The sequence below is a fragment of the Gambusia affinis genome, linkage group LG17 (genome assembly GCF_019740435.1).
Source record: "Gambusia affinis linkage group LG17, SWU_Gaff_1.0, whole genome shotgun sequence".
Lineage (NCBI taxonomy): Eukaryota > Metazoa > Chordata > Actinopteri > Cyprinodontiformes > Poeciliidae > Gambusia > Gambusia affinis.
The window spans coordinates 6112242-6134500 of NC_057884.1; the positions used below are offsets into that span (position 1 = coordinate 6112242).

At 38.2% G+C, this 22259-nt stretch overlaps 3 protein-coding genes across 8 annotated transcripts in view; all 3 read right to left on the minus strand.

The window, feature by feature from the left end:
- LOC122819601 (electrogenic sodium bicarbonate cotransporter 1-like) overlaps positions 1–5376 on the minus strand; it is a 40681-nt gene extending 35305 nt beyond the window's left edge. For 2 of the 5 annotated variants that reach the window (XM_044096429.1, XM_044096430.1), the window contains exon 1: positions 5010–5363. In XM_044096429.1, the coding sequence (XP_043952364.1) occupies positions 5010–5029 (20 nt within the window). In that variant the 5' untranslated portion in view covers positions 5030–5363. Of the gene's footprint in view, positions 1–5009 lie in introns of all 5 variants that reach the window. The other 3 variants (XM_044096434.1, XM_044096432.1, XM_044096431.1) reach the window with 2 other exon arrangements.
- Positions 5377–5587: 211 nt separating this feature from the next.
- dck (deoxycytidine kinase) lies at positions 5588–10971 on the minus strand. Of its 2 annotated transcripts, none has more exons than XM_044096436.1 (7): positions 10775–10971; positions 10363–10478; positions 8925–9118; positions 8590–8737; positions 8375–8490; positions 7019–7118; positions 5588–6422 (listed from the first exon to the last, which is right to left on the minus strand). In XM_044096436.1, exons 1-7 carry the CDS (start codon positions 10863–10865, stop codon positions 6396–6398), a joined length of 792 nt encoding a protein of 263 aa, XP_043952371.1. In that variant the 5' UTR covers positions 10866–10971; the 3' UTR covers positions 5588–6395. The 2 variants fall into 2 exon arrangements, with proteins under 2 accessions (XP_043952371.1, XP_043952370.1); XM_044096435.1 differs by having other exon boundaries at positions 8590–8770; positions 10775–10966.
- A 239-nt stretch (positions 10972–11210) lies between these two features.
- Positions 11211–20505, minus strand: mob1bb (MOB kinase activator 1Bb). The gene is made up of 6 exons (XM_044096437.1): positions 20239–20505; positions 18149–18315; positions 15781–15874; positions 15264–15397; positions 13695–13858; positions 11211–13600 (listed from the first exon to the last, which is right to left on the minus strand). Exons 1-6 carry the CDS (start codon positions 20250–20252, stop codon positions 13523–13525), a joined length of 651 nt encoding a protein of 216 aa, XP_043952372.1. The 5' UTR covers positions 20253–20505; the 3' UTR covers positions 11211–13522.
- Positions 20506–22259: the final 1754 nt, after the last annotated feature.

The following is a 22259-nucleotide window of genomic DNA, read 5'->3' on the forward strand; positions in this document are numbered from 1 at the left end:
ACCACACAGTTTCACTCGAAGCCTCTGTGGCGTTAGCTGAACTTTTGGACAATAAAAGGCTTCCCACTCAAGAACAATCTGCTGATGTCTAAAGTTTATTATTAAGACATCCGTTCTCACTCTGCTCACTATCACTGGTACCGAAATATAGGTGACATCTCCCAACCGAGTACCCAGGGGCTAAAGGAAATTGACTTCATATTTATACCACAAGGAATAAGGAAGTCATAAATTACTGATAAGCACATACCACTGGATGTTTTCTTTCCGAATGAATTAAGATACTGAACTTAAATGGTTGTATTTTCCCACCATTTCACTGTGAGGTTGTGCTCCCAAAACCACATCACAATTTATTGTAAGACTTCTTACTCTTCTGAAACTCAAAGGGTGCAGCTGCTTTCATTCACTGCAGCACAATCACACCACACGTGTGGGAAATGAGCCTAAGGGGGCGTTCCGAGAACGCGGCTCCGCTTTTTTTTTCTTTTTTTTTTTTTCTTCCTTTGCTCCACCTTTGCAGCAGGTACAAAAATGCAGCTAGGTGCATGGAGACAGGTCACGTAGTGCGACGAAAAAGGCCCTAAGAAAACCGCTCAATGCACGGGGAGAGAGCAAAGTAAGTTCATGTTTCAGGTTTCCTGCTGGCCATGGAGCAGCATTAATCACCTCACACGGCGGCCTGGGACAGGGAGGGCTTAATAAAGGGAAAACTACCAGAGGGGGTGCAGGGACACCCAGGATGCAGCAGAGGAAGTGAGCGGCCGGTGTGTGAAGCAGGCCTGAGCGACACAGAGAAACCTGAATTCTGCTCTTTTAGCATCGCTCAGCAAAGTCAACATGAGGCCAAGGCATGGGAACACATGGAAGAAAAGACCCCACAGCGTCTCCTTCGTCACATCATTGTTATGGGAGCATATCTGGATCTCCACTTTCACTTCCTGTTGTGGCCACTTCGTGCGCAGTGGCCAACGCTCCGCTTTGCTTCGTAATGCCCTCGTGAGGCTGGATAAACCCGCCAGAGCATGAGGAGGCAGGATCAGGGATCGGGATCAGGGATCATCTACATCTCTTTACAGAGTGACGTCCCCAGTCCCAGCAGTCAGATAGATTTACCATGAAGGCAGCAAGTGCAACAGGATGTACAATGATGAATTAGGAGCCCTGCGGTGGAAACGTTTACACTTTGCTGAAGGGGCTAAATTCCCTGGAGTTCCTCATTTCAAAGAGCCCATTATTAATCGGTGTTAGCAGTTGTTGTTTTTTTAGAAAGTTAAGTAAAACATTTCAATTTGCTGTAAAATTCCTTAGTCAGCTTAATCTCAAATTGACATCTTTTCAACAGTCATATGATGCCAGGTGAGTTTGTTACGCCTCAACAGCGTTAGCACAGAGTATCTAGCCGATTTCCTTTTATGCCAAATGGTACATTTTCACACACTCCATGAAACTCTCTGTAGATAACGCTTACCCTGTCTAGAGAATACGTTGTGCACAAATTAACTTTCAAAAGGTTGAGGAAAAATGTAGCTGCATATAAAATAGCAAAGGGAAATCCCATCTGACCCTTGTCACAATAAAAACAAAAAGAAAAAAAACAGAAAGAGTTACTTGAATAATTACAAACATAGTTCTCAAGCTGTGGATCAAAAAAACCCTGATGAATCCTTTAAAAGGGGCAAAGAGATAAGAGGGGAGCTAATAAGTCCAAACCCCTCAGTGGACACTGAAGCAGACACCAGGAAGTGAACCAGGAAGTACCAGTGAACCAGGAAGTACCACTGACCGCATTGTATTCACTTCTGAAATGGAAAGACAGATTAAAACCCAACTTAAACATATTTCTAGCTGCAAGTTGGAAAACTAAAAGGATCTGCCAGTTTTCTGTACTCACTGAACAGGCTAACAGCTATGAGAAACACAAGCTAATAGCATGTAGTTTAGTCATTAGCAGGTGTGAATCTTATAACAGTGAACCACTTTGCCATGCTGGTTAAAAAAATTGACAGATATGTAACAGTAAAAAGAAGAAAAAAAACCATAACAGTTGGTGAAAGATTTGATTACTTTTTGGGGGTGAAACTTAATCCATAAAGTCAATTTTCCTGTGCTTTCTACTGTCTAATGTCTTGTAAGGAAAATAGTGGAGACTTAAGTTCTAACACAATTCCTGACAAAAAAAAAAAAAAGTGATTTAAGGCGCCTTTCATACAATAGATCACGACCTGTTGGACAGGTGTGTCTTGGTTTTCGCAATTTCCAACAAAGAAGGTCTGACCGGTTAATGAATCAAGAGGAAGTGCAATTTCGAGGAACATAACTGATAAGTTGCAGCCTAACAGTAAAAAGGCTCATTTGTTTTCTTGGCATGCAGGAAAAGAAATGACAGAAACAAACAAAAAAAACAAAAAAACAAAAAAAAAGAAGGAAGACAAAAACATCTCCTTGCTATAAACCACGTGTCACCCAATGGAGACAAAGGAGAGTGAGAAATCAGGCCGTGTTCGTATACGCCCCCACACAGATACGTCACTCTTCACTGCATATTTACTTTGGCGAGGACTCAACCCAACCATGCAAATATTCAGAGGAAATGTAAAAGCCAACAGTAGATGGCACAGCAAGCAGCTGATGCAATTCAGCTGCTTGAGAAATAAGTTCAAATGACACCGAGGGGATTTCTGCTCGACGGTAATAATAAAGTCTGATTTGTGCCAGGAATTGCGCAACTGTGACTTGCACAAACTTTAAAGCAGCGAGTCTGACTTTTCGACAAAACCCAACCCAACTCACTCCAGACATAGTTTCTAACCTGTTGAAGATGCTGATCTGTTTTTCTGCTTTATTTTTTATTTTTTAATCATTGTTAAACAGTGATCCCAAGCCAGTTAATCCAACAAGGTTTGGAACTTAAATGTTTCACCACATATTTTGGAGACCCGCAAATTTTTCTCATCTGCCTTACTTTATTCACACCAACTTGATTGTTGTGTCTCTTGTGAGGTCATAAATCCAGACACAAGAAAGCAGATTTAGCAGTTTTTCCTTCAATATGCTTTTTCAAACATGTTTCCTGAGGGACATCTAGATTTCATTACTATTCTGTGATAAGAGCGCTTTTGTTTTAATCCTTACTTTTGATTGCCGTTACAATTCCTGATATTGGATTTCTACCATCAGTACTCCCTTGGTTAAATGGTGATCCCTCTAAATTACCAAAATAAACCCCATCGAAACTCTTCATCCTCCCTAAAGGGCTTGAAAAAAACAAAAAACTGTGAATCACCAGTAAAGGAACGACTCATCTCTCCATAAGTCTGGCGGCTGCTTTGACCAAACCTTTAAATGAAAGGAGTCAAAAGACTATTGTACAGACTTCTTTCTGAAAAACAAAAAGCATGGAAAAATACTATTTATATCTTATGCCAGTAGATTTCAGACGTTTTCTTTTTAGATTGTGAATTTGTCTGGGTTTTAATCTGTCTTTCTGGTCTTAAGCAGTTTTTGTTTTTTTAACTCTGTGCTTTTTTCTTTAGTTATAAAATTGTCAGAAAAGGTGTCCCTCAAGGTTCTGTGTTAACTCAAACTATTTTTGACATTTCATAGTAATTGTGTGGGTTGGGTTAGTGATGCATCGCTCCATCTCTATGCTGATGACCCAGTTATGCAAATATACTTGGCCTACTTGTTCCACAATACATTTTTCTGCTACGATTTGTTCAACTCAAACGGAAAAATCACTACAGTGCACGTACTTTAATCACTGTACTTTAAAAAAAATAAAAATAAAAATTAAAGTACACGGACACATGCCTACATGTACGCCTGTCCAGGGAGGCACACAAACAGCTTTATTGGTTTTTGTCATCATTTTTTGTCCACAGAAGGTACAAATATGATGAGGTTTTTTTCTAAATATCATTTTCACTTTAATTGATCACAACCTGGCTGTCTTGTGGAACTCACAAAAAACTCAAATTGGGATTAGGGCTCTTTAGTAGCTGCTTATTGTGCTTTCATTTAACATATTAAAAACATACTACATTATCATCCAGCCGACTTTTTGTCTTACATTGAAATAAATCAAATTGACACTTTTTTTTTATTTTGGTTTTAAATCAAAGGCTCACCGAGGTTCATCACAGAATGTAAACCTTTCACCCACAATTGCCCGTTTATGCATCCACTTCCTACAGGCACATTCAGTATTTGTGTTGTTTCTAAACTTGAGTGAACGGCATGTGAAACTTTAAACAAGCTCCAACAAAACAAGTCTTACCCAGGTGAAAGATGCACAATACACTTAAAGGATATAGTCGAAGTACCACGGGTACTTATGAGGTTTTAATGTTTTATTTCTAGCGTCCCTCGCCTTCACACTCAGCCATTTCTATTCCTTAACTTTCCAATTCTGTTTTGAGGATAACACTGTTATCTTGGTTTTGCTTAGAATGGACCTCTGTTAAAAATTAGGGGTAGCTTTAAAAAAAAAAAAAAAGAAAGAAAGAAAAAAAAAGGAAAACAAATACACCGCGGCGGGATCGTGGTTTTCAAATCTAATATCACCGCGCCTGCGCTGTGAGGCACACGCGCAGCTTTATTCATAAAGATGTACAGCAGATGATCCATCCACCGCTGGGCCTGCTCCGTTTTTCTCTTCCTAATTGCTAGTGACAGGCTCTTGGAAAATAGATTACCGTCCATTCATAGGCACAGCGGTGCAGGAACAGAGGCTTATCCACGACCAAACGGAGCCTTTTTCAGTGACTGGTATTTTTCCGAACACAATTAGTTTGTAATGATCCACTTTTTTTCTTTTTTTTCTTTAACCTAGTCACAGAAATACAACTCGAATAGAACCGACATTCACCAATGATAGAGTATAAATCAGATCTCTACTCCACAACACTCCTGAATGCAAGCGCCAATTTGCAGATGAAATGGGACGAATAAACTTCATAGTTGAAGTTGTACTTTCTCCGAAGAACACAGTAGTAAAGTCAACTTACTTGCTCTTTTCGGAACTCATGGCGACAAATTTGTTCTTCAAAGATAATCAAGCCTTGCACTCGGCAGATATCGCTCCTTTTTTTTATGTTGTTCCAGTTGCGTTATTTGGAAGCCTTCACCTTCGCTCTCTTTAAAAAAAAAGAGGAGAAAAAAGTAACAAAGGAGGCGATGAGTTGCGCGTTATCTGGCGGGGATGATCTCTTTGACTCGGCAAACCAAGCTCGGCACAAGAGGACGCACAACCCTCCTCATCTAGCTGGACTCGTTGGGCTCGTGCCGGGCCAACATTTTAAAGAAAAGCGGAGCGTCGGAGGCGCGTGGAGAGTCTCTTGACCTGCGTGTCTGTTTTCCATATTTAACGTCCTATCCCTCCTCCTGCGTGACGCCAGCGTTTGGACCGGGGGGGGGGGGCGGAGGTCACAAAAAGTTACTCATGGGTGGCGCTCCAGATATCTCCACTTGACAAACTGCTCCTCTATTGTTTACCAAATTAACTTGCCCTAGAAGCACTTAAAAAAATAAAATAAGAAAATCAAACTTCAGCGCACTAAATTTAGACAAATGAGGGAATGTGACATCGCTTTTAGAGAGCTGTTTATTTAAAAGACGTTTTAAATTCAGTAGAATTTCATCAATTAAAAACTGCAAAAGGTTTTGGTTTCACCTTAAGTATACATATATATATTTAAAAAAACCACACACAATTAAAGGAAACCAAAGCTATTAATTCAGGTGGTTTTGTTGAGTCCTACTGGTAGTACCCAGTAAAGGCAGACAGATGTCCAAAATAGCCTACAGGTTGTAATGGGGACTGGCGACACCTTCTGGAAGAAATACAGGTGCATCTCAGTAAATTCAAATATAATCACATTTATATTTATGCAATCCAATACTTTTTTTTTTTTTATATTTACTATGGTTTTCTGTCCAGGCTGGCAGAGCCTGAGGGCACAGAGATGAAAAAATAAAAGCTAGAGTGACAACACTGAAGTTGGAGTCCATTTCAGTTATTTTTAATCAGAGCTACATGATCATCTCTCGATCAAAAACACTTATTTTTAAAGATAGGTCTGACTTTGATGATTCTTTAAAATTAAAAATAAAACTTAATTTTATTTTTAAAATCAACACAGATGCTGAATATTAAACCAACCTGTACAGATAAGCACACAAATTAAAATTTCAAAAAGCACAAAACTTTACTAAATGTTGGAAAGCTATGCACTCATTTCCATATAAATACAAATAAAAAAAAATAAAAAAAGCAAAATCATAATAAAAAAAGTGCACATTTTCTATTAAAAACATCAAGTGAATGAGAAAAGTGATGGTTTTTGGGGTAATTCATTGTTCCCAATATTCCAGGATGTTGTTCCCTTTGGCCGTCACAATGTGCTCAAGAACTCCTTCACCTAAAAAAAAAACAACAATACATTTTTTTTTTTTTTAATCATAAAGGATATTTAGAGTCACCAAAAAAATACAGTTAATGTTCATTTCTGAGACCGTTGATGGAAAGCCCCAGCGTCCAGCTTTCAGCTCGATAAGCAGTTTTCGATTTGAGGTTAAACCGCAAGGTGTTCTTGTTTACAATCAACAAAAAACTGCCCAATAAGCATCTTTTTTTAGCTGTGCGAAACCCTGTTGCGAGTTTCCTTCTCAACATCAGAGCTCACAGACTCTGCAGAGCAGATTGGACAATAGCATTCTGCCTTGAATAGCCCGTTTAACGTCTGTGCTACAAAAGGGAACTGATGTTTCTATAAAAGTAGTGACTACTACTATTGTCCTCAAAAGTGCAGAATTACCAGAAAACAACTGGAAGTGCACCAATCAGAATTTTCCTGGCCCACACCGACTTCCTGTTTTTGACCCCTCACCCCTTCACGTCGACCCTTCCAGTTCCCTTTCTGACAGCGTCTTGTGATTTGATTTTTCTACATGTTGTTCCCCCTTTTTTTTTTTTTTTTATGAAGACTTTCTGCATTGCTTAATAACCTTTACTCACCTTCTCAATCATGTCGGCACTCTTTGAATCGTTTTGCTTAAAATCGTCGTTCACATCCAAGGTCAGAACGGGAACGTCGCTGAGATACTCGAAATCCATGCTGCGGGCACACGCCATGTAGTTAGTGAGGTTTAACAAGTTACATCTCTGCATTCAAAACCACTTCAAATAGAAACTCATGCTTGTCCATGTCCGAATGTATTCAGTTTTTAAATAACATTTGAGTCTAAAATATGTTTTTAGGCAGTTTAAATCAAACTCTGCTTAAGAACAACCGAATTTAAACTTGCCTAAAAAACAACAAAAAAACAGTACACATGCATCCACAAGTATATATGTAGGTAAATATCAAAAATCAGGTTGTGATGTGGCAAATCAAAGAACGCATAGTTTCACATCTTCAGACAAACAATGAATTAGAGTTATGAGACAGAGAAAGCAAATTCATACCTTTCCTGTGTTCATTAGTCTTATTTTTGAGCATTATATCTACTGTAAGTGCAGAATCGTTAGGATCACAACTTGTCACAGTCTAGCTCCTGTTTGTCAATAAAAGTCGTTACCAAATAATAATAATTAAAAAAAAATGCCCATCATTGTCAGTCAGGTAAAAACACACACATTTTACCATTTTTATTTTTATTGAAGTAGAGTGAATAAAACGATGTCATTTCATAGATCACCAGTTTACCATTAAATTATAAGTGCTCTCATGTGTATATAGCTACTGTCAAACATCAGGTTTGAATAACTATTTGTTAAATCGTCTTAGATTGTTACTTAAGAAAATGGAAATTAGACATTTATTTTTTCTACCACTTACCCAAATCTAAGGAAAATAAGAAACGATGGAAGGAAAATATATTAGCATTAACATCGGTCGATTATAATAATTTTTTTTAATAGTCTGATAAGTAAAACTAGGTCAATATTAAAAGTTTGTATTTCTATCTTTGTACAGTTTTTGTTCCAGAGGGCTGGGCAGTGATGGGGCGTTAAACAGAAGCAATGTAATCGCTTTGACATTAGCAAAAACAATACGGGTCAATATTGGTTATCGGCCATAGCAGCAGTATTCATATTGGCGACTGACCCGAAAAACAACATATTCCATCCATTTGGATTGTTGTATTGTCCTCTTGACTCGACAGCACTTTACAGAGTGAACCTTTTTCCATTTTGTTCCATGTCGGGAACATGGTTATGGAGTTGTTAAACACTTTCAATTCTAGCTCAACCTTTAAATAGCATGCCAACAATTAGGATGTGATGTTAGCAAGCCCTTTCCAGCTCTATACATTCATCTGTTGTCCCATGAATGACCAAAGCAGACCAGTTCAGGTGCATGTGACTCACTTCATGGTCTTATTCTGCAGCCAGCTCTCATGCTTGTAGTGGAGCTTCTCCAGGTATTCCAGGGGGATTTCCTGTTCCTCCTCTCTTCCCCTCATGTGTAATCGCTCCAAGCATTTCTGTGACGCAAACGGGAGAAAATGAACTTATTTGGGTGTACTCCATTGCAAAATATTTCTTTCGACCGAAAGAAGAGCAACCAGTGAGTGGAAGAGTACCTCTGGTGAAGCTCTGAGGTAAATGATACCATCTAGCTCAATGTGCTTGCCAAACTGGTTGTGAAGCCAGCCATGCAAGTCCTGGTAGATGGACCATTCAGTCTCATTCATGCATTCACTCTCATATAGATTGCCTGCAAAGATGTACCTGCGGCAAAAGGTGTAAAGAAGACAGGAAGGCCTACATTACTAAGACGTGAAACATGCCCTTCAGTTAAAACAGAACATACCATAAAGTTAAGAGCTAAAGCAGAAGCAATGTTGCAGACTTAGCAATAACATGATTCGTTACAAGAGAAAACTGGGTTTTCTTTTGGATGTGTGCGCCCTGATACCTGTCACTGTAGATGGATCTCTCGTAGAACAACACAGGATTCTCCGCCTCTCGGAGCTTCCCGCTTGCAGATTTGATCTGGGCGCGCACTCGGCTGATGCAGGCGTAGCTCTGGAAGGTGTAAGCCCACCTCTCGGGCTTCTCGTACATCATCTTCAACACGTTGCCGCCGCTCCTCTGAGACGTGGTCAGCTCCTAACGAAAACAAGGTCAAGACCGTGTGAGAGGGTTTCTTCCTCAATCGGCCCAAAACGCATCAAATTTATATCATTGTTAAATATTAAACGTACCCTGACATAACCAAGGCTACTGAGCAAAAATGAAAGAATGTTTCAATATCAGTAAGGTAAATATACATTTCAGCTCTTGAGGCTCAGCTTATTGCCTCTACATTTAGACGATCTAGATTTGATCTGCTCGTCAGTCCCGAGTTTAAAAATTCATCATAATTACTATTAGGATTTAGTAGTTTAGGGGGAAACCACTTTTCTATGATAAAGGGTTTGGTACATACACATTTAAGATGAAATGTTTGAAACAGACAGAGGAAAATCTACATTCAAGGCTTTATGAGCTTAAATTGAAACAGAATTTAAGACAAAGAACAAATCCTGCATCTCTATTATTTTTACTCCAACAGATGAAGAAACCATAAGTTGCATTAAAGAACATCTCTTAGCCCTTCTTTTATCAAAATTACTTCAAAGTGGAAAAAAGAAACAGTAAAAGGAAACTCTTTAGTTAGATATGAATACAGATTTGTTTCAACCTGCCACTAGAGGGCGTCTTATTACGCAAGCGGCTGTTTATTGTAGATGTGGCAGCAGGACCTTGTGCAGTGGTCTGAAACATGGGATTGTTGACTCAGTGACATCAATTCCCGCCACCAGTGTCCGAGTGCATAATGTACACAAAAAATAATCTATGCAACTGTTTTTCTATTTATTTTTTTTAAACCAACTTCAAAAGCTGAAGCTGATTCTAACCTCACAAACCAGCCCTGTTTCTTCTTTTTTAACTACATAGTTCAGTTGCCTTCTGCTTACAAATACAGAAATTAATCACTTGCAACATCTCTGATATTATGTTTATGCCTGGCAGAATAATGTGTGTGCATGTTAAACAAAACAAGCCTGAAGCTACAGGTGTGCATGTCTGTGACGATGACATGCTTAACTGTCGTAAAAGCACCTGTTTCCCCTGGGTGTGTCATGTTAACTGTAGATATGTGGACAGATGGCAGCTGCACTCTAAATACAGATGAAGACTCTCCCAGTTATCCAGACATGGACAAATGGCGGTCTGCTGCCTTCTGAAGGAGCTTTGACCCTCAAATTATAGATATGATTCTCAGAAGTCCACATTAAACTGGCTTTCTGTGTTTTTGTTTTTTAATTGTAGCCTCCTTTCAGCTCATTAAGCTGCAGTGTTGGAAATACCTCAAAGTCGCTGCTTGTTGTTTGAACGTTGCACCATCTAGCGATCGGTTCTGGTACTACCTCCCAGTCGGTGCTCTCCTGCTCCAAAAGGCGGACAAAAGTAGACTTCCCCGCCGCTGCGCACAAAAGATACACCAGCTCGACTTCAGCCATACAGTGCAATAAGAGCTACAAGCTTAACAGCAGAAGGAAAAAGTATTGTCACTAACTTTCAAGTAAGTTATAGAGAAAAAAGGCGGACATATATATATGACTGAAATTGGCGGCAAAGTACATGCCCGTGCGAAAAATAAAATAACAATGTACACAATTAGAAGCGCGTGCTATATAACTGAAATATGACTCAATACACGTTTAAAAACCTTTAAAACTTTAATAAAAATCATATTTCTCTCAGAAAGGGTTGACTCACCAATGTTTCCTTCGATTGAAATGCGTGTTATTCTCTTCTCCATAGAATCGTTCATTGCGTCGGGGCAACGTCTCTTCGGTATAGCAGGCATCTTCAGAGATTTAATAAATGAGCCGAAAAGCAGCTTAATTGGTTAAGGAGAACAGGGTGAACAGCTGCAGCTGGTGAGAAGTCTCTTGTTTAAATTTGGCGGAATAAGTCCGGAAGCAGTGTTACTCCGCCCCGGAAGCGTTCTCCCCACGGACCACCCACTTCCGCCTTTGTTTACGTATTTACTGAAGCGTTTTAATGAGAAACCTCATCAAAGTCTCATTAACCCCCCCCCCCCAAAAAAAAAATAGATGTGCAGAAGTAGTTATTGCTTCTTTAATATATTTTAGATGCTGACGCGCAAAATGTGGGGAAATTCTTACAGTACTCAGTAAAAACAGGTGAATCAGCGAGTCAAGACCGCCTTTATTTGCCTTGTAAACAGAATAAACCAATTCAGTAGCACTGAAAATCCATGTCAAGCCATTATTTACAAACATCTCATCAATCAATAAAGCAAAGAGGATCAACTGTAGGCTGGAGGCTTCGTTGTGGGCATCTCATATTCTATTACACCTCAGAGTATCTGCTGATCAGTAACATTCATAATATTAATTAGAAAAGAAAGTGAAACAAACATTAAATATGCAAAACAGAAGTTTTCAATAACTGAATAAAGGAGACGAAGCAGCCTCTAAAAAGACTCAATATATTCATTTAAGAGAAAGCCACTACTCCATGCTCACTTCAAAAAAAAAATCAGTCAGTCCTCAGTATTTACACGTGTGCATCAATATTACATTTGACAAATTCTGAGGAAACGTCCGAATATCGCTGTTTTTGAGCTAAAGCGGACGGGTTTTTTCATTTCTGTCCCAGCCAAATTTAAGAACTTTTACGATTATTAAGATTTAGCGCACTAAAGAGCCAACTGGTGACCCGTTTAGTGTTTCAGTCATTGCATAGCAACTAAACTTTTACATTAAGAAATGGGAGCATGCTTCAACTTTTTAAAGCACAGCAACAAAAAGAAAGAAAGACAGAAAAATCACATAAGTAGAATAAATCATTAGTTGTGCCTTACAGCTAACCTCGTAGCAAATGGATCCATTTAACATTCATTTGGAAAAATATGAGGAAAAAGATACAGTAGCTCTCAAAACTCAACTGTTAAAATTTCAGGATTTTAAGAGTTTGAGCGTAAGTCATTTCCAACGTTTTCCACCTTCAATGTAATGTAGTAATTACTTGCACAACTTTAAAAAAAAATAATAATAATAATAATTAAATCTAAATTTAAATTCCAGCATTTAAATTTAAAGTTGTAGTTTGTAGATGAACAAAGGGATCTCATGCAAAAGTATGATACAGTTCAGGTTCGTTCAAGGGCGCGGACACTTTCTACTTTTTTTGAGTTCCGTCCCAAAACGGATTCGTTAGCGTAGCTTTTAAATTGCACAATTTTGTTGCGCTAAAAGGTGGGGAGAAGTCTGGAAAGTTTATCCATCATGATCTCACATTTTTAGCTCTCAAAAAAAAAACAAAAAACCCTGAAATTATACGTGTATACGTTTGAGCTCTACTGCATACGATCAGTCACATGACACATCTTCTCACAACGTTCCGACATACGCAGAGGAGAAACATTCAGGCAAGAGTGGTTTGAAAACTTGTTCAAAGTGCTTCATGGCCATCCAGATACCAAGCTTTATAGCGTTATCCGACTCAAAACTGCTTATAAGTTCTCAAACAGTGGAGGTTAAATATGCATCTGTATCTATCTGCAGGTATGTATGTACAGTTGAAGGTTTCCGATCCCTCGCTAAATGTTTCTACTCGAAAGGTTTGAGCGTTTAAAGGAGGAAACTAGCACGCAGGGACAAACCTAAGAGCTTATTATTAGTAGTATTCTTAATATTAGTCCCTGCTCTAAAATAAAAATAAAAATAATAATAAAAAAAAAAACTCTAGCCTCACTTCTATAACCTTTGACACATTCATTTATCATCACCCTCTCAGAGCACAAGACGACTTGCAAAAATACAAATAAAAATAAATAAATAAAAGGAGCCAATTTGGGAGCTTACAGAAAAAGAAAAAAATCCATCCAATAAAAGGTAAAGAATAAAGTAACAAATATGGAAATTCAGGGCTGTTTAGGTCTAAAGGGAGGTAGGTTGAAAACTTGAAATATGTCGATCAAATATGGCCTTAATCTTCGGACAGTTCTCGTTGCTGGTATAGGGCGACGATGAGCCGTGCGAGGCACTTAGGGTTCTTCTGTACTGATGGCAACTACAGCAGTCGGCTAAAGTCTGACCTTTCAACGGAGAACGAAACAAAAGAGGGAAAACATACAATATGTCTTCCTAATTCTAATTTATCATCGTCATGTGTGGATACAAGGGATTCTCTTCCATACACCTAATTGTTGTTTTTTTGTTTCTCTATCTATGTTAATCAAGTCTATAATCCCTGACGATGATGATAATAATAATAATAATAATAATAATAATAATAATAATAATAATAATAAAAAGAAAAAAATTAGTCCTGGTGCCTTAAACCTATCAAAAACCCAGCCGTCTTCCTGGCAATATTAAAAACATTTCCCCAAATGGAAATCCATGTAGTACATACTGCATACATACAGCCAGAGGAGGGGGTGGGAATCTGTGCAAAAAACTAGAAAGATAAAATACATGTCTGCATCGCTGCTTATCTATCCTTAGTGGTGAGTTTCTCAATCAGCTCCTGTAGTGGGGCCAGTTCTTTCCTGTCAATGAGGTTGAACTCCTGAGAAGGGGGAAAAAAAAAAAAAAAGGGGGGGGGGGTTTAATACTTGTGTGCAGATATCGATATTATTCTTCAAATATTTGAGAATTTTCACCTGTACGAAAAAGATGAAGTGTTTGAAAGAAGTGTTGAGGTGGGCCTCCTCCTGCAGCTGCATGACGGAGTCAAAGTGCTGGTGGTAGATGTGCGCGTAAACCCTGAACAGCCGCTTCAGGATGGTCTTCGCCACAGACATGAAGTTGCGCTTAAAGGGAACGCCTTTGAAAAAAAAAAAAGAAAATAAATAAGAAGATAGAACAATTAGGTGAATAAGTAGCACAAAAGCTATTAAATGACTAAATGTAGTGCTTTGAAAATTTTGTCCATCCGACACTTGTTGAGGGTTAGAGTCAGGAAGAGGGTAGGCAAAAATCTCTGCAGACCACACACATCCTGGACATGAACTGCCTAGACCTTTTCTCTTCAGGGCTGCACACAAACCAGCCGCCATAGAGACAATTTACAGTTTGGGAAATGTTAACGAAAATGTCAACTTAATGCGTCATGCTGTCCGTTTATTCTGCTTTCTTTTCGTGCAGATGAAAAACAAGAACGAACAAGATCCGGACAGCGTTTTCACCTGGATTGCAAAAGTGTTCGTTGGCAGGCCACAGCACGATTGGAGGAAAGCGAGAACAATCATGACAGCAACACACAAGCGCCTCACGGCACCAACATGTTAAGCATTCAGCTATTTACTTTCCACAACTTTTAAATGTGTTCTGCGGTTTACCTTCCGCTCATTATCTTAGTGTTAAGCAGCTTAGCGTCAGCTAATTGTGATTAGCGGTTTTGCTTTAGCAAATTTTTTTTAATGTGTTCAGTATTAGCTTCAGCTAATTTCAGTAATGTGTTTAGCGTTAGCTTTGGCAAATTGTTTTGTGCTTTGCAAATTATTATTAGACACTAGGTATTTTTCTGTAATAAATCTTGGCAAATTTTGTGCAAAAAATACATTTTCCTTCATATCCGTCTTGGATTTTTCAGTAGCTAGCTTTCTTTTCTTCAAAAATAAAAATAAAAAAATTCCTGTGAACATCTATTGCAAATTAGGTTCTTGTATCCAAATGCAAGAGATTTTGCTGAATTATTCAATTATCTGCTGCACTGTGCTGCTTGGCTCTCAGTATGGAAATCTAAAGATTTTGGAAAAAGAAGGCAAATCTGCTGCCTCAGCGAAGGCACATTGAGCTCTTCTTCCGAGGTGTAGACTTCTGAGGCCAGCTGGCATCCATTTATGGCGGCTGGTATCTACGAAAATAACGCTCGACGCTCAACAACGCAAGCCTCAGCTGGCATAGAGGCTGAGACGTGACTGTGAGCTTCGAACACAAATTACAGAACATGAATCATGGTTAAGTGTCATGTACAAGCATGAACTCCACCTCTGCTAAAGAGGTCGGTTGCCACTAATTATACGTGTAAAAAAGATCAGTGCACTGTAGACTGTATGTAAATATTAAAGCAAGAAGTCGGGGCCATGCCTCTGCTTCGTAGATCCAGGATTTCCATTTTTATTAGCTGTAGCTTAAGCGTATTTGTATAGCTGGAAAAAAAAAAAAAAAAGAAAATAGCAGAAGACGGGTAAAAAGCACCTTTCCACAGAGCTGGAAAGAAACCTCACCGATCTTTGAAGGGAAAAGCGTTTCATCATCCAGCTGGTCCTGCACCCACGTCATGAGGTAATCGATGTACTTGGGGGCTGAGCATTTAATGGGCTTCTTGATGTTGGTTCCGTCGGCCCAATGGTACTCGTACCTGCAGAGAACAGACAAGTTTTGTTTGGGCTTTTTTTGTGTTTGTGTGTGTGTGTGTGTGAATAAACTATAAATATAACACCTGGAAGACCAGAGACGATTTTCCAGTCTAGTCACCAGATGTTATCCTCAGTAGACCTTGAAGAGGCTAATCTAAAATAATCGCTGGCATGCAAAATACCTGATGAGTACGAGGCAAAAACACATCCCTACTATAAGAGGGTAATAAAGTAATTGAATCCATTGGATGTTTTAGAAAACTTCTGCTTATGTACCGTTTGTTGTTCAGCTGACACATGAAAAACAATGCCACTCTCTAATTATAACTATCGTGAGGAAATTTGCCAGACTAATAAAAACAAGTGGCTGCTAAGGTGCTCTTACTTAGGACCGGCAGACATGACTGGACAGCTTTCTTCTGTGCAGAAGTCTGTGATGGTGCCGTACAGCATGTTGATCTGGTTGAAGAAATCCACCGCTGAGGAGAAAAAAAAAAATATATATATATATATATATATATATAAATATATAGAGAGAGAGAAAAAAAAGCAAATTATTATTACTTTGTTGATGCCGGGATTAACAGATGAGAATCAAGTCTCCCCGTATTTCAATCGCCAGGCAGAAAGCCCACATTGCATTTCCAGAATAAAGTTATTTTTAAAGGTTTTGAGGTAAAACGACAAGCTCTTATTTCAGGTTTCTATCTCCATATTTTTCTACAGTGGGCAAGATCCTAATATGGAACATGGAGGAACCAGAAACTGCAAGTAAATGAGGAAGAAAGGATTTAAAAAAAAGTAAAGCTGAAAGCATCCAAGGAATGAAAGAAAGGAGGATAGACAATAAAAGAATAAAGGACACAAGGAGGAAGAAAGGATAAAGGAAAGGAATAAAAATAAGACACCAAGTTTGACACGAGACAGGAAGGAGGACAAGATTAATAAAGATGAAAAAGGAGCAAAGAAAGGACGGAGGGAAGGAAAGAAGAAATAGCACAAGGGAGAAAGAATAGAACAAAGGATTTAAAGAAATTAAAGAAGGGAGGAAGAACAGCAGGATGGGCAATAAATACTTTTCCATACTCAGAATATGATCCCCCTTCTGGACTGTCCCTTTAAATGAGCCACCATGCTGGATGTGCTGCTGCTAGCATTAGCATTAGCATTATCAACGATGCTCACAGTCACTTTTCTCCAATGTAAACAATCACTTCATGGTAGCACTAAATGCTAAAAAGTCTCATCTGAAAATCGCCATCAAGTTCTTTCGTGCTGCCTGTCCGGTCACCATGACAACCAGTTTTTACAGCCTATTTGAAGTTACACTGACCCAAACGATGGTTGCCCATCACTTCCTTACAGAAAGCAATGCTGCCGCTGAATGGAGGCTCGTTTTTTTCTTCTTCTTTGGACTCGCATTTTCCAAAAGGAACGTTTTATTTCATCACTTTATCCCAAAACTAGAAAGCTGCACTCAGGAACACAAAAAGGCAAAGCTTTGGACTCAAACGTCCATTTTGTTACGACACGTTGACACGTAGATAAAGTGACAAACTTATTTTGTTCACAACATGTTAAGAATGACTGATGCAAGGCCACAATCTTGTTTGACAAACAGTTTTTTTTTTCACAGTTTCTATCTATTTGGACTTTGAAATGGGGTCAACGCTCTGAGCAAATAAAAAATAAAATAAATAAAATAAAGTCTTGATGTTAAAACAATATAGATGTAGTGATATGAGAATGAGGTCATCTGATAATAAAGTCTACATAGTCCAAGAATAAAGTCTTGCTATAACCAGAGTATTTGGTGAATGAAGTAGTAATTTTATGAGAACTCCCAACACCAAAGATAAAAAAAAAGCTTCAAGCTTTTTCTTTTGTCATTAAAACAAATATTTTTCCTCCTAATTTTAAGACAATTCTGGTAAAATTGCTTCTTTCTTCTGCTAGCATTGCAACAACACTCTCGTAATCAAACAAAAACTCTCGCAGCCCGGCCCTCATACTTCGTCATGCAACCTATTTTCTGTCATTTGCTTTTTTTAAAAATTATTTTTCAAAGAAAATGAGAAAAAAAAAAGATTAAACTCAGATGTGGTATGGGGGGAAAAAAACAACAACAACCGTGGTTTTATTTTTAAGCCATGTCACACTGTGTTACTGCAGCTTCCTATGAGCAGCAATCATGTGAAAAGTCAGTGAGCCCTGATGGCGAGAGAAGTGACTGCTTACAGCTGTTTTTCTCCCAACTTCCCTTTATTGTGAAAGTCAGAGCAGCTTGTGCAACAGACTAAAAAAAAAAAAAAAATCTTCCACCGTAATGACAACCTGCGCTATGTGGAAAGCGCCGCTGCGAACCTGGTGCAAAATTCTTGGTTCGTAACCATTTGGCTGCGTGTCGACCCTGCTGAACAAATTAAACTTCACAAGAACTGGATCGTGGGAGGAATTCATCTTTAAGCGGAGCCATTCACCGATCCTTTGCGGAAAGTAAACAGGGCCCTTAACGAACGGCTCAATAAAATCTATTTAGCATTCGCAGCGGTCTTCCTGGCATGAAAGCGAGCGGGTCTTCAGAGGGAGAGCCAAGAGCTCACACCGTGAAAGTTCACCCTCACCTGATCCACGACCAGGACAAACCGACATTTGAGGAGCGAGAAGTTATTTTTAAAGAAGAAAAGAACGAAAAGGAGCTGCTGAGATAAAGAAGTTGACTGGGGAAAGAAAAAAAAAAAGGCAGGACTCACTGTTGACGGCGACCCACTCATTTAAGTCTTCCCCCTCGGGCAACATGACCGCCATGCGCAGGTTTCCACTCCCCAGCGTCGCCTCGGCGTGTTTCAACAGCTCATACTGATGAGAACCCTCCGGGATATTCTTCTTGGGCTTGAATGTTTTGGACGAACGGTTGCCACTGTGGAAAGACGGCGACAAACGGAGAGATAAATCACTTGAGTTCCACAGAAAGAAAGTTTGCTTAAATAAACTGAAAAACAAAAAAACAAAAACAAAATCAAAGCAGGGTAATTTTTATTTTTTTCAATTATTACTGACAAAGGAGCCACAGATGCGAGAACAGCGGGACAGAACAGTACATCTCTCTGTGTTTAATGAGGCTGCGTTCAGCATCTCGCACTGCTCCATTAAACAAGAATTTTTCAGGCATCACAGCAGAAACAGCTCGGCGGCTAACTAGAATGTCAGCTAATCCAAATCCGCGACGGCTGAACGCTTTCCTGCGTCTCTCGCATCTGATTTTTTGAATGAAAAAAAAAAAAAAAAAAAGAAGAAGAAATCATGGTGAGAATTAACGTAGATGAATAAAATTAGCACCTAAACCAATGTGTGCTGCCGTTTATGAAACGATTTCGCAACAATGACGAGAAAATAAAGAGGTTGTGTCATCTGAGGAGCCGTGCTCTTTCTATTCCAGTTCGAAGGAATCATTAAGCTTCATAGTGAAGCGATTACCTCTTACATCCTCATCAGGCAGTGTTTGAGCAGGACTGTGAGCTCCAGGCAGAAATAAAAGCAAGAACGTAAATGTTTCTTGAATTTAAGCGTACTGCAAAAAACATACTAAGTTTGATTTTTTTTTTCTTTCCATTTTTAAATTTTGGTGTTTTCACTGTAAACACATTTTAATCCCAGCTTCCCTGTGTAGAACAGAGCATTCAGGCCAATTAACATTTTTTTTCAAACAGACATTTTACTGCTTTTAAAGTACAAGCCAAATTAAATTTTAATCTATACAATGCAACAGACAGAAATTGACTGTCAACATGTTCCAACACTTAATGAGCCAACATCTTCATACTGCACGCACCCTCTTAAAGTGAAAACACAACTAAAGCTGGTGCAAACAAAGCGGATATTTATCAATGGATAAGATTTTTATGAAAGAAAACCTCATTTTAAACAAAACTGAGCTCTTTAGTTTGGGAGCTCTTCACCAATTCATTGCGTTTTACACCAACAATCTTCAATGTCGTATAAACCAATAACTCCAGTAGAGGAAAAGGTTCATTTTCGTTGAAACATAGAATGCTTCTAAAAATTGTAAATATTGTTTGTAATTAATATGTTGATATGTAACTCAGGTCGTAGTTGCTTCCCACCTGTATAGATTTTAAACGCAACAAATCTATTTTAATTTCAGCAGAACTTTGGTTAGAAATGTTAATTTAAAAAAATCAACAACAACAACAACAAAAACAGGTTTAAACTGTAAAGGGAGTGAGATATTACAATTTAGTTTTACATTTAAAAAATGTAATTTTGGCTTTTCGGCTTAATGATTTCACTCATATACAAGACCTGCCATCCTAACTAGTATTTTTACGCCGATTGTTTTTCTTCTCATTTCAATTTCATACACGGTTATTAAACAGTTTGCAGTTTACAGACGACACGGAAATACATTCCTTACTCAAGAATACAGCTTTAGAGGCCAAAAGAGACCGAACTGTGTTTTGTTTAACTGAAGCTAATGTTAGCACTTGTTAGCAGTGTGCACCAGCAAATATCCAGGCCACACGACGAATAGATTTTTAAAAACTCAAATTACATTAACTACAAGTCTTCTTGGAATACATAGTAATTGTTTATAAGTTGATTCAACTAAACTAGAATGTGTGAGGATTTTAAAACAGAAAACAAGAAGAACACACGCAAATAACACTTATGATGAAAAGGCAAGTCCAGGAAGTAGACTAATCCTTTGTTTATTTTATCGCTAGCTGGGTTCTCAGCAATGAAATATCAGTTACTGTTCTCTACAACTTAAAACCCAAATCATGAATGCAAAAAGGGACTTCACCAAGTATTTATAACTCACAAAAGGAAGCTCATGGTTCCCCGGAGATCAGGAAAAAAATCTTCTTTAAATCAGGCTGAGAGGATGGACACTGAAAAGGGACCAAACTCTTTAATCTCACTCTTCTTCTCTGGCTTTTTCTGTCGGAACCGATGAATTTCTCAAATAAATAATTGTATAGCCACAAAAGCTCCCCGCTAGCAACACAGAGGACAGCTTTGTTTGCCAGACTCTGATAAATGACTGCTGCTCTAAACGCAGAGAGAAGGTACCTGACTTCTTCAGCAGATACTTCAATTGGACCAAAAGGGATTTCTGATGTGTGCTGCCATCTGGTGGAGCAAAAATTAAGGCACTCGTTTTAGTAATGACATGGTTTGGGTTTTTTTGTTCTTTAAAATACGTTTTTAAAAAATCCCAATTGCTATTATGACTACAGTGGAATAAAAAAAAAAATATTTACCCTTTTTTATTTCAACCTTACAATTTTAAATGATTTATCACATTCTAATATCCACCTTTTCCTGTAGTGCTCATCAACCTAAAGAGAAAAAAAAATCAAGTAGTTTGCAGAAAGAAGTGGAAAAACCAACTCCACCTTGACAGATAAGAAAACAAAACAGAAATGTTGTTCGGGGTCACAACTTGAAGAATTCTTAAAACTTTGATGAACCTCTACTTCGCTCTAGCATAATAAAGACACTACCTAAATGCCCTTGTAATTGACTCTTATTGACTGGTTGAGATCTTCCTCAGAGAAAGATTCAATCACACAGATGAGGCCAGAAATAGTGTGTCAAGGGCAGACAACCACACGAGCAGAGGACCAGGAGAGGATGTACACAAAATGTCCACAGAGGAGGAAGAATCTTCAATGACTCATTCCAGGGCTTCAGCAAGGATTTCTGAGACACTACATAACATTTAGAGAGCTCAGCTACAGTGTTACTGCTGATAAACACCTTCAGATCTCCTGCAGCCCCGTTTAAGCAGAGTCCTGATCAGATGATGGGTCAATCAAATCCAGGATGTGACAATATCCTGGATTTGTCACATCCTGGTTAGGTAAATGTGGTACTGTCAAAAAGCTTTTAATTGGAAACAGTTTTTCACATCTCACCCCTGCCTCTGGGTTTACATTATCACCAGAGTGATCAGTCATCTTTTATTTTTTATTTTATTTGTAAGAAATATGCTTCTAAAATAAATGTAAATAAATGCCGAAATGAGCCTAATTTATGTCTAATTTAGCACAAACTTGGTTACTAACCAAATATTAGGCTTACATTTCTATGGATTGATGACGATAACATTAATTTCTCTTGTTCCTTTCAGTGCACCCTGATTTTACAAATGCGGGAACACGGAGCAACATGCATAAGATCACGATAAACATTGTAATAACATTATTATTATTATTATTATTATTATTATTATTATTATTATTATTATTATTATTATTATTATTATTATTATTATTATTATTATTATTATTATTATTATTATTATTATCACAACAATAACGATGACATTCTTCTCCTAACGTCATTGTGTCATTGTTGTCATCATTTCACAATTTTATTTCTTTAAAAGTATATATCTATATTTTTAACAGTTATAGACAGATTAAAAATAATTTATTTACTAATTTCACAGTTGATCCCAATGATCACATAAGCATTAATTTAATCGATGGTTTATTGTTGCATTATTGAAACTCGACAACTTTTTTATTACAAGGAAAGTCACGAATCCACTGGGGTGGCTTGTGTTGCTTTCAAGTACCATCTGAAATGAAGGTAATTTATCAAAAGTTTTATCAAAATCTTACGGTTTTTTTGTTGTTTTTTTTTTACTTTCGGAACTCCTAATTTTTTTTAAAGGATGCTTGAGAATTGTTTGTTGTAAATTTGCCACGTGGAAGAAGTTCAATTGAAAGGAAAAAAAACAAACATATAAATGAGTAAACACAGCAACATGAGTGGGTAAGTGAAAAGCAAAGATGCGTTGAGCACTAGGACCTCGCAGGTGGGTGTCAGCTG

What these genes read in the sequence shown, in the direction of transcription:
- dck (XM_044096435.1), bottom strand. Translation starts at nt 10,865, where the DNA reads ATGCCTGCTATACCGAAGAGACGTTGCCCCGACGCAATGAACGATTCT. An exon ending in AGATCCATCTACAGTGACAG is followed by an intron (nt 8,771 to 8,924) that starts GTATCAGGGCGC and finishes TTAGTAATGTAG; the next exon opens with GCCTTCCTGTCTTCTTTACA. An exon ending in ACCTCAGAGCTTCACCAGAG is followed by an intron (nt 8,491 to 8,589) that starts GTACTCTTCCAC and finishes TTTGCGTCACAG; the next exon opens with AAATGCTTGGAGCGATTACA.
- mob1bb (XM_044096437.1), bottom strand. An exon ending in TGAGTGGGTCGCCGTCAACA is followed by an intron (nt 15,875 to 18,148) that starts GTGAGTCCTGCC and finishes TTTTCTCCTCAG; the next exon opens with CGGTGGATTTCTTCAACCAG. An exon ending in GTCATGTCTGCCGGTCCTAA is followed by an intron (nt 15,398 to 15,780) that starts GTAAGAGCACCT and finishes TGTTCTCTGCAG; the next exon opens with GTACGAGTACCATTGGGCCG.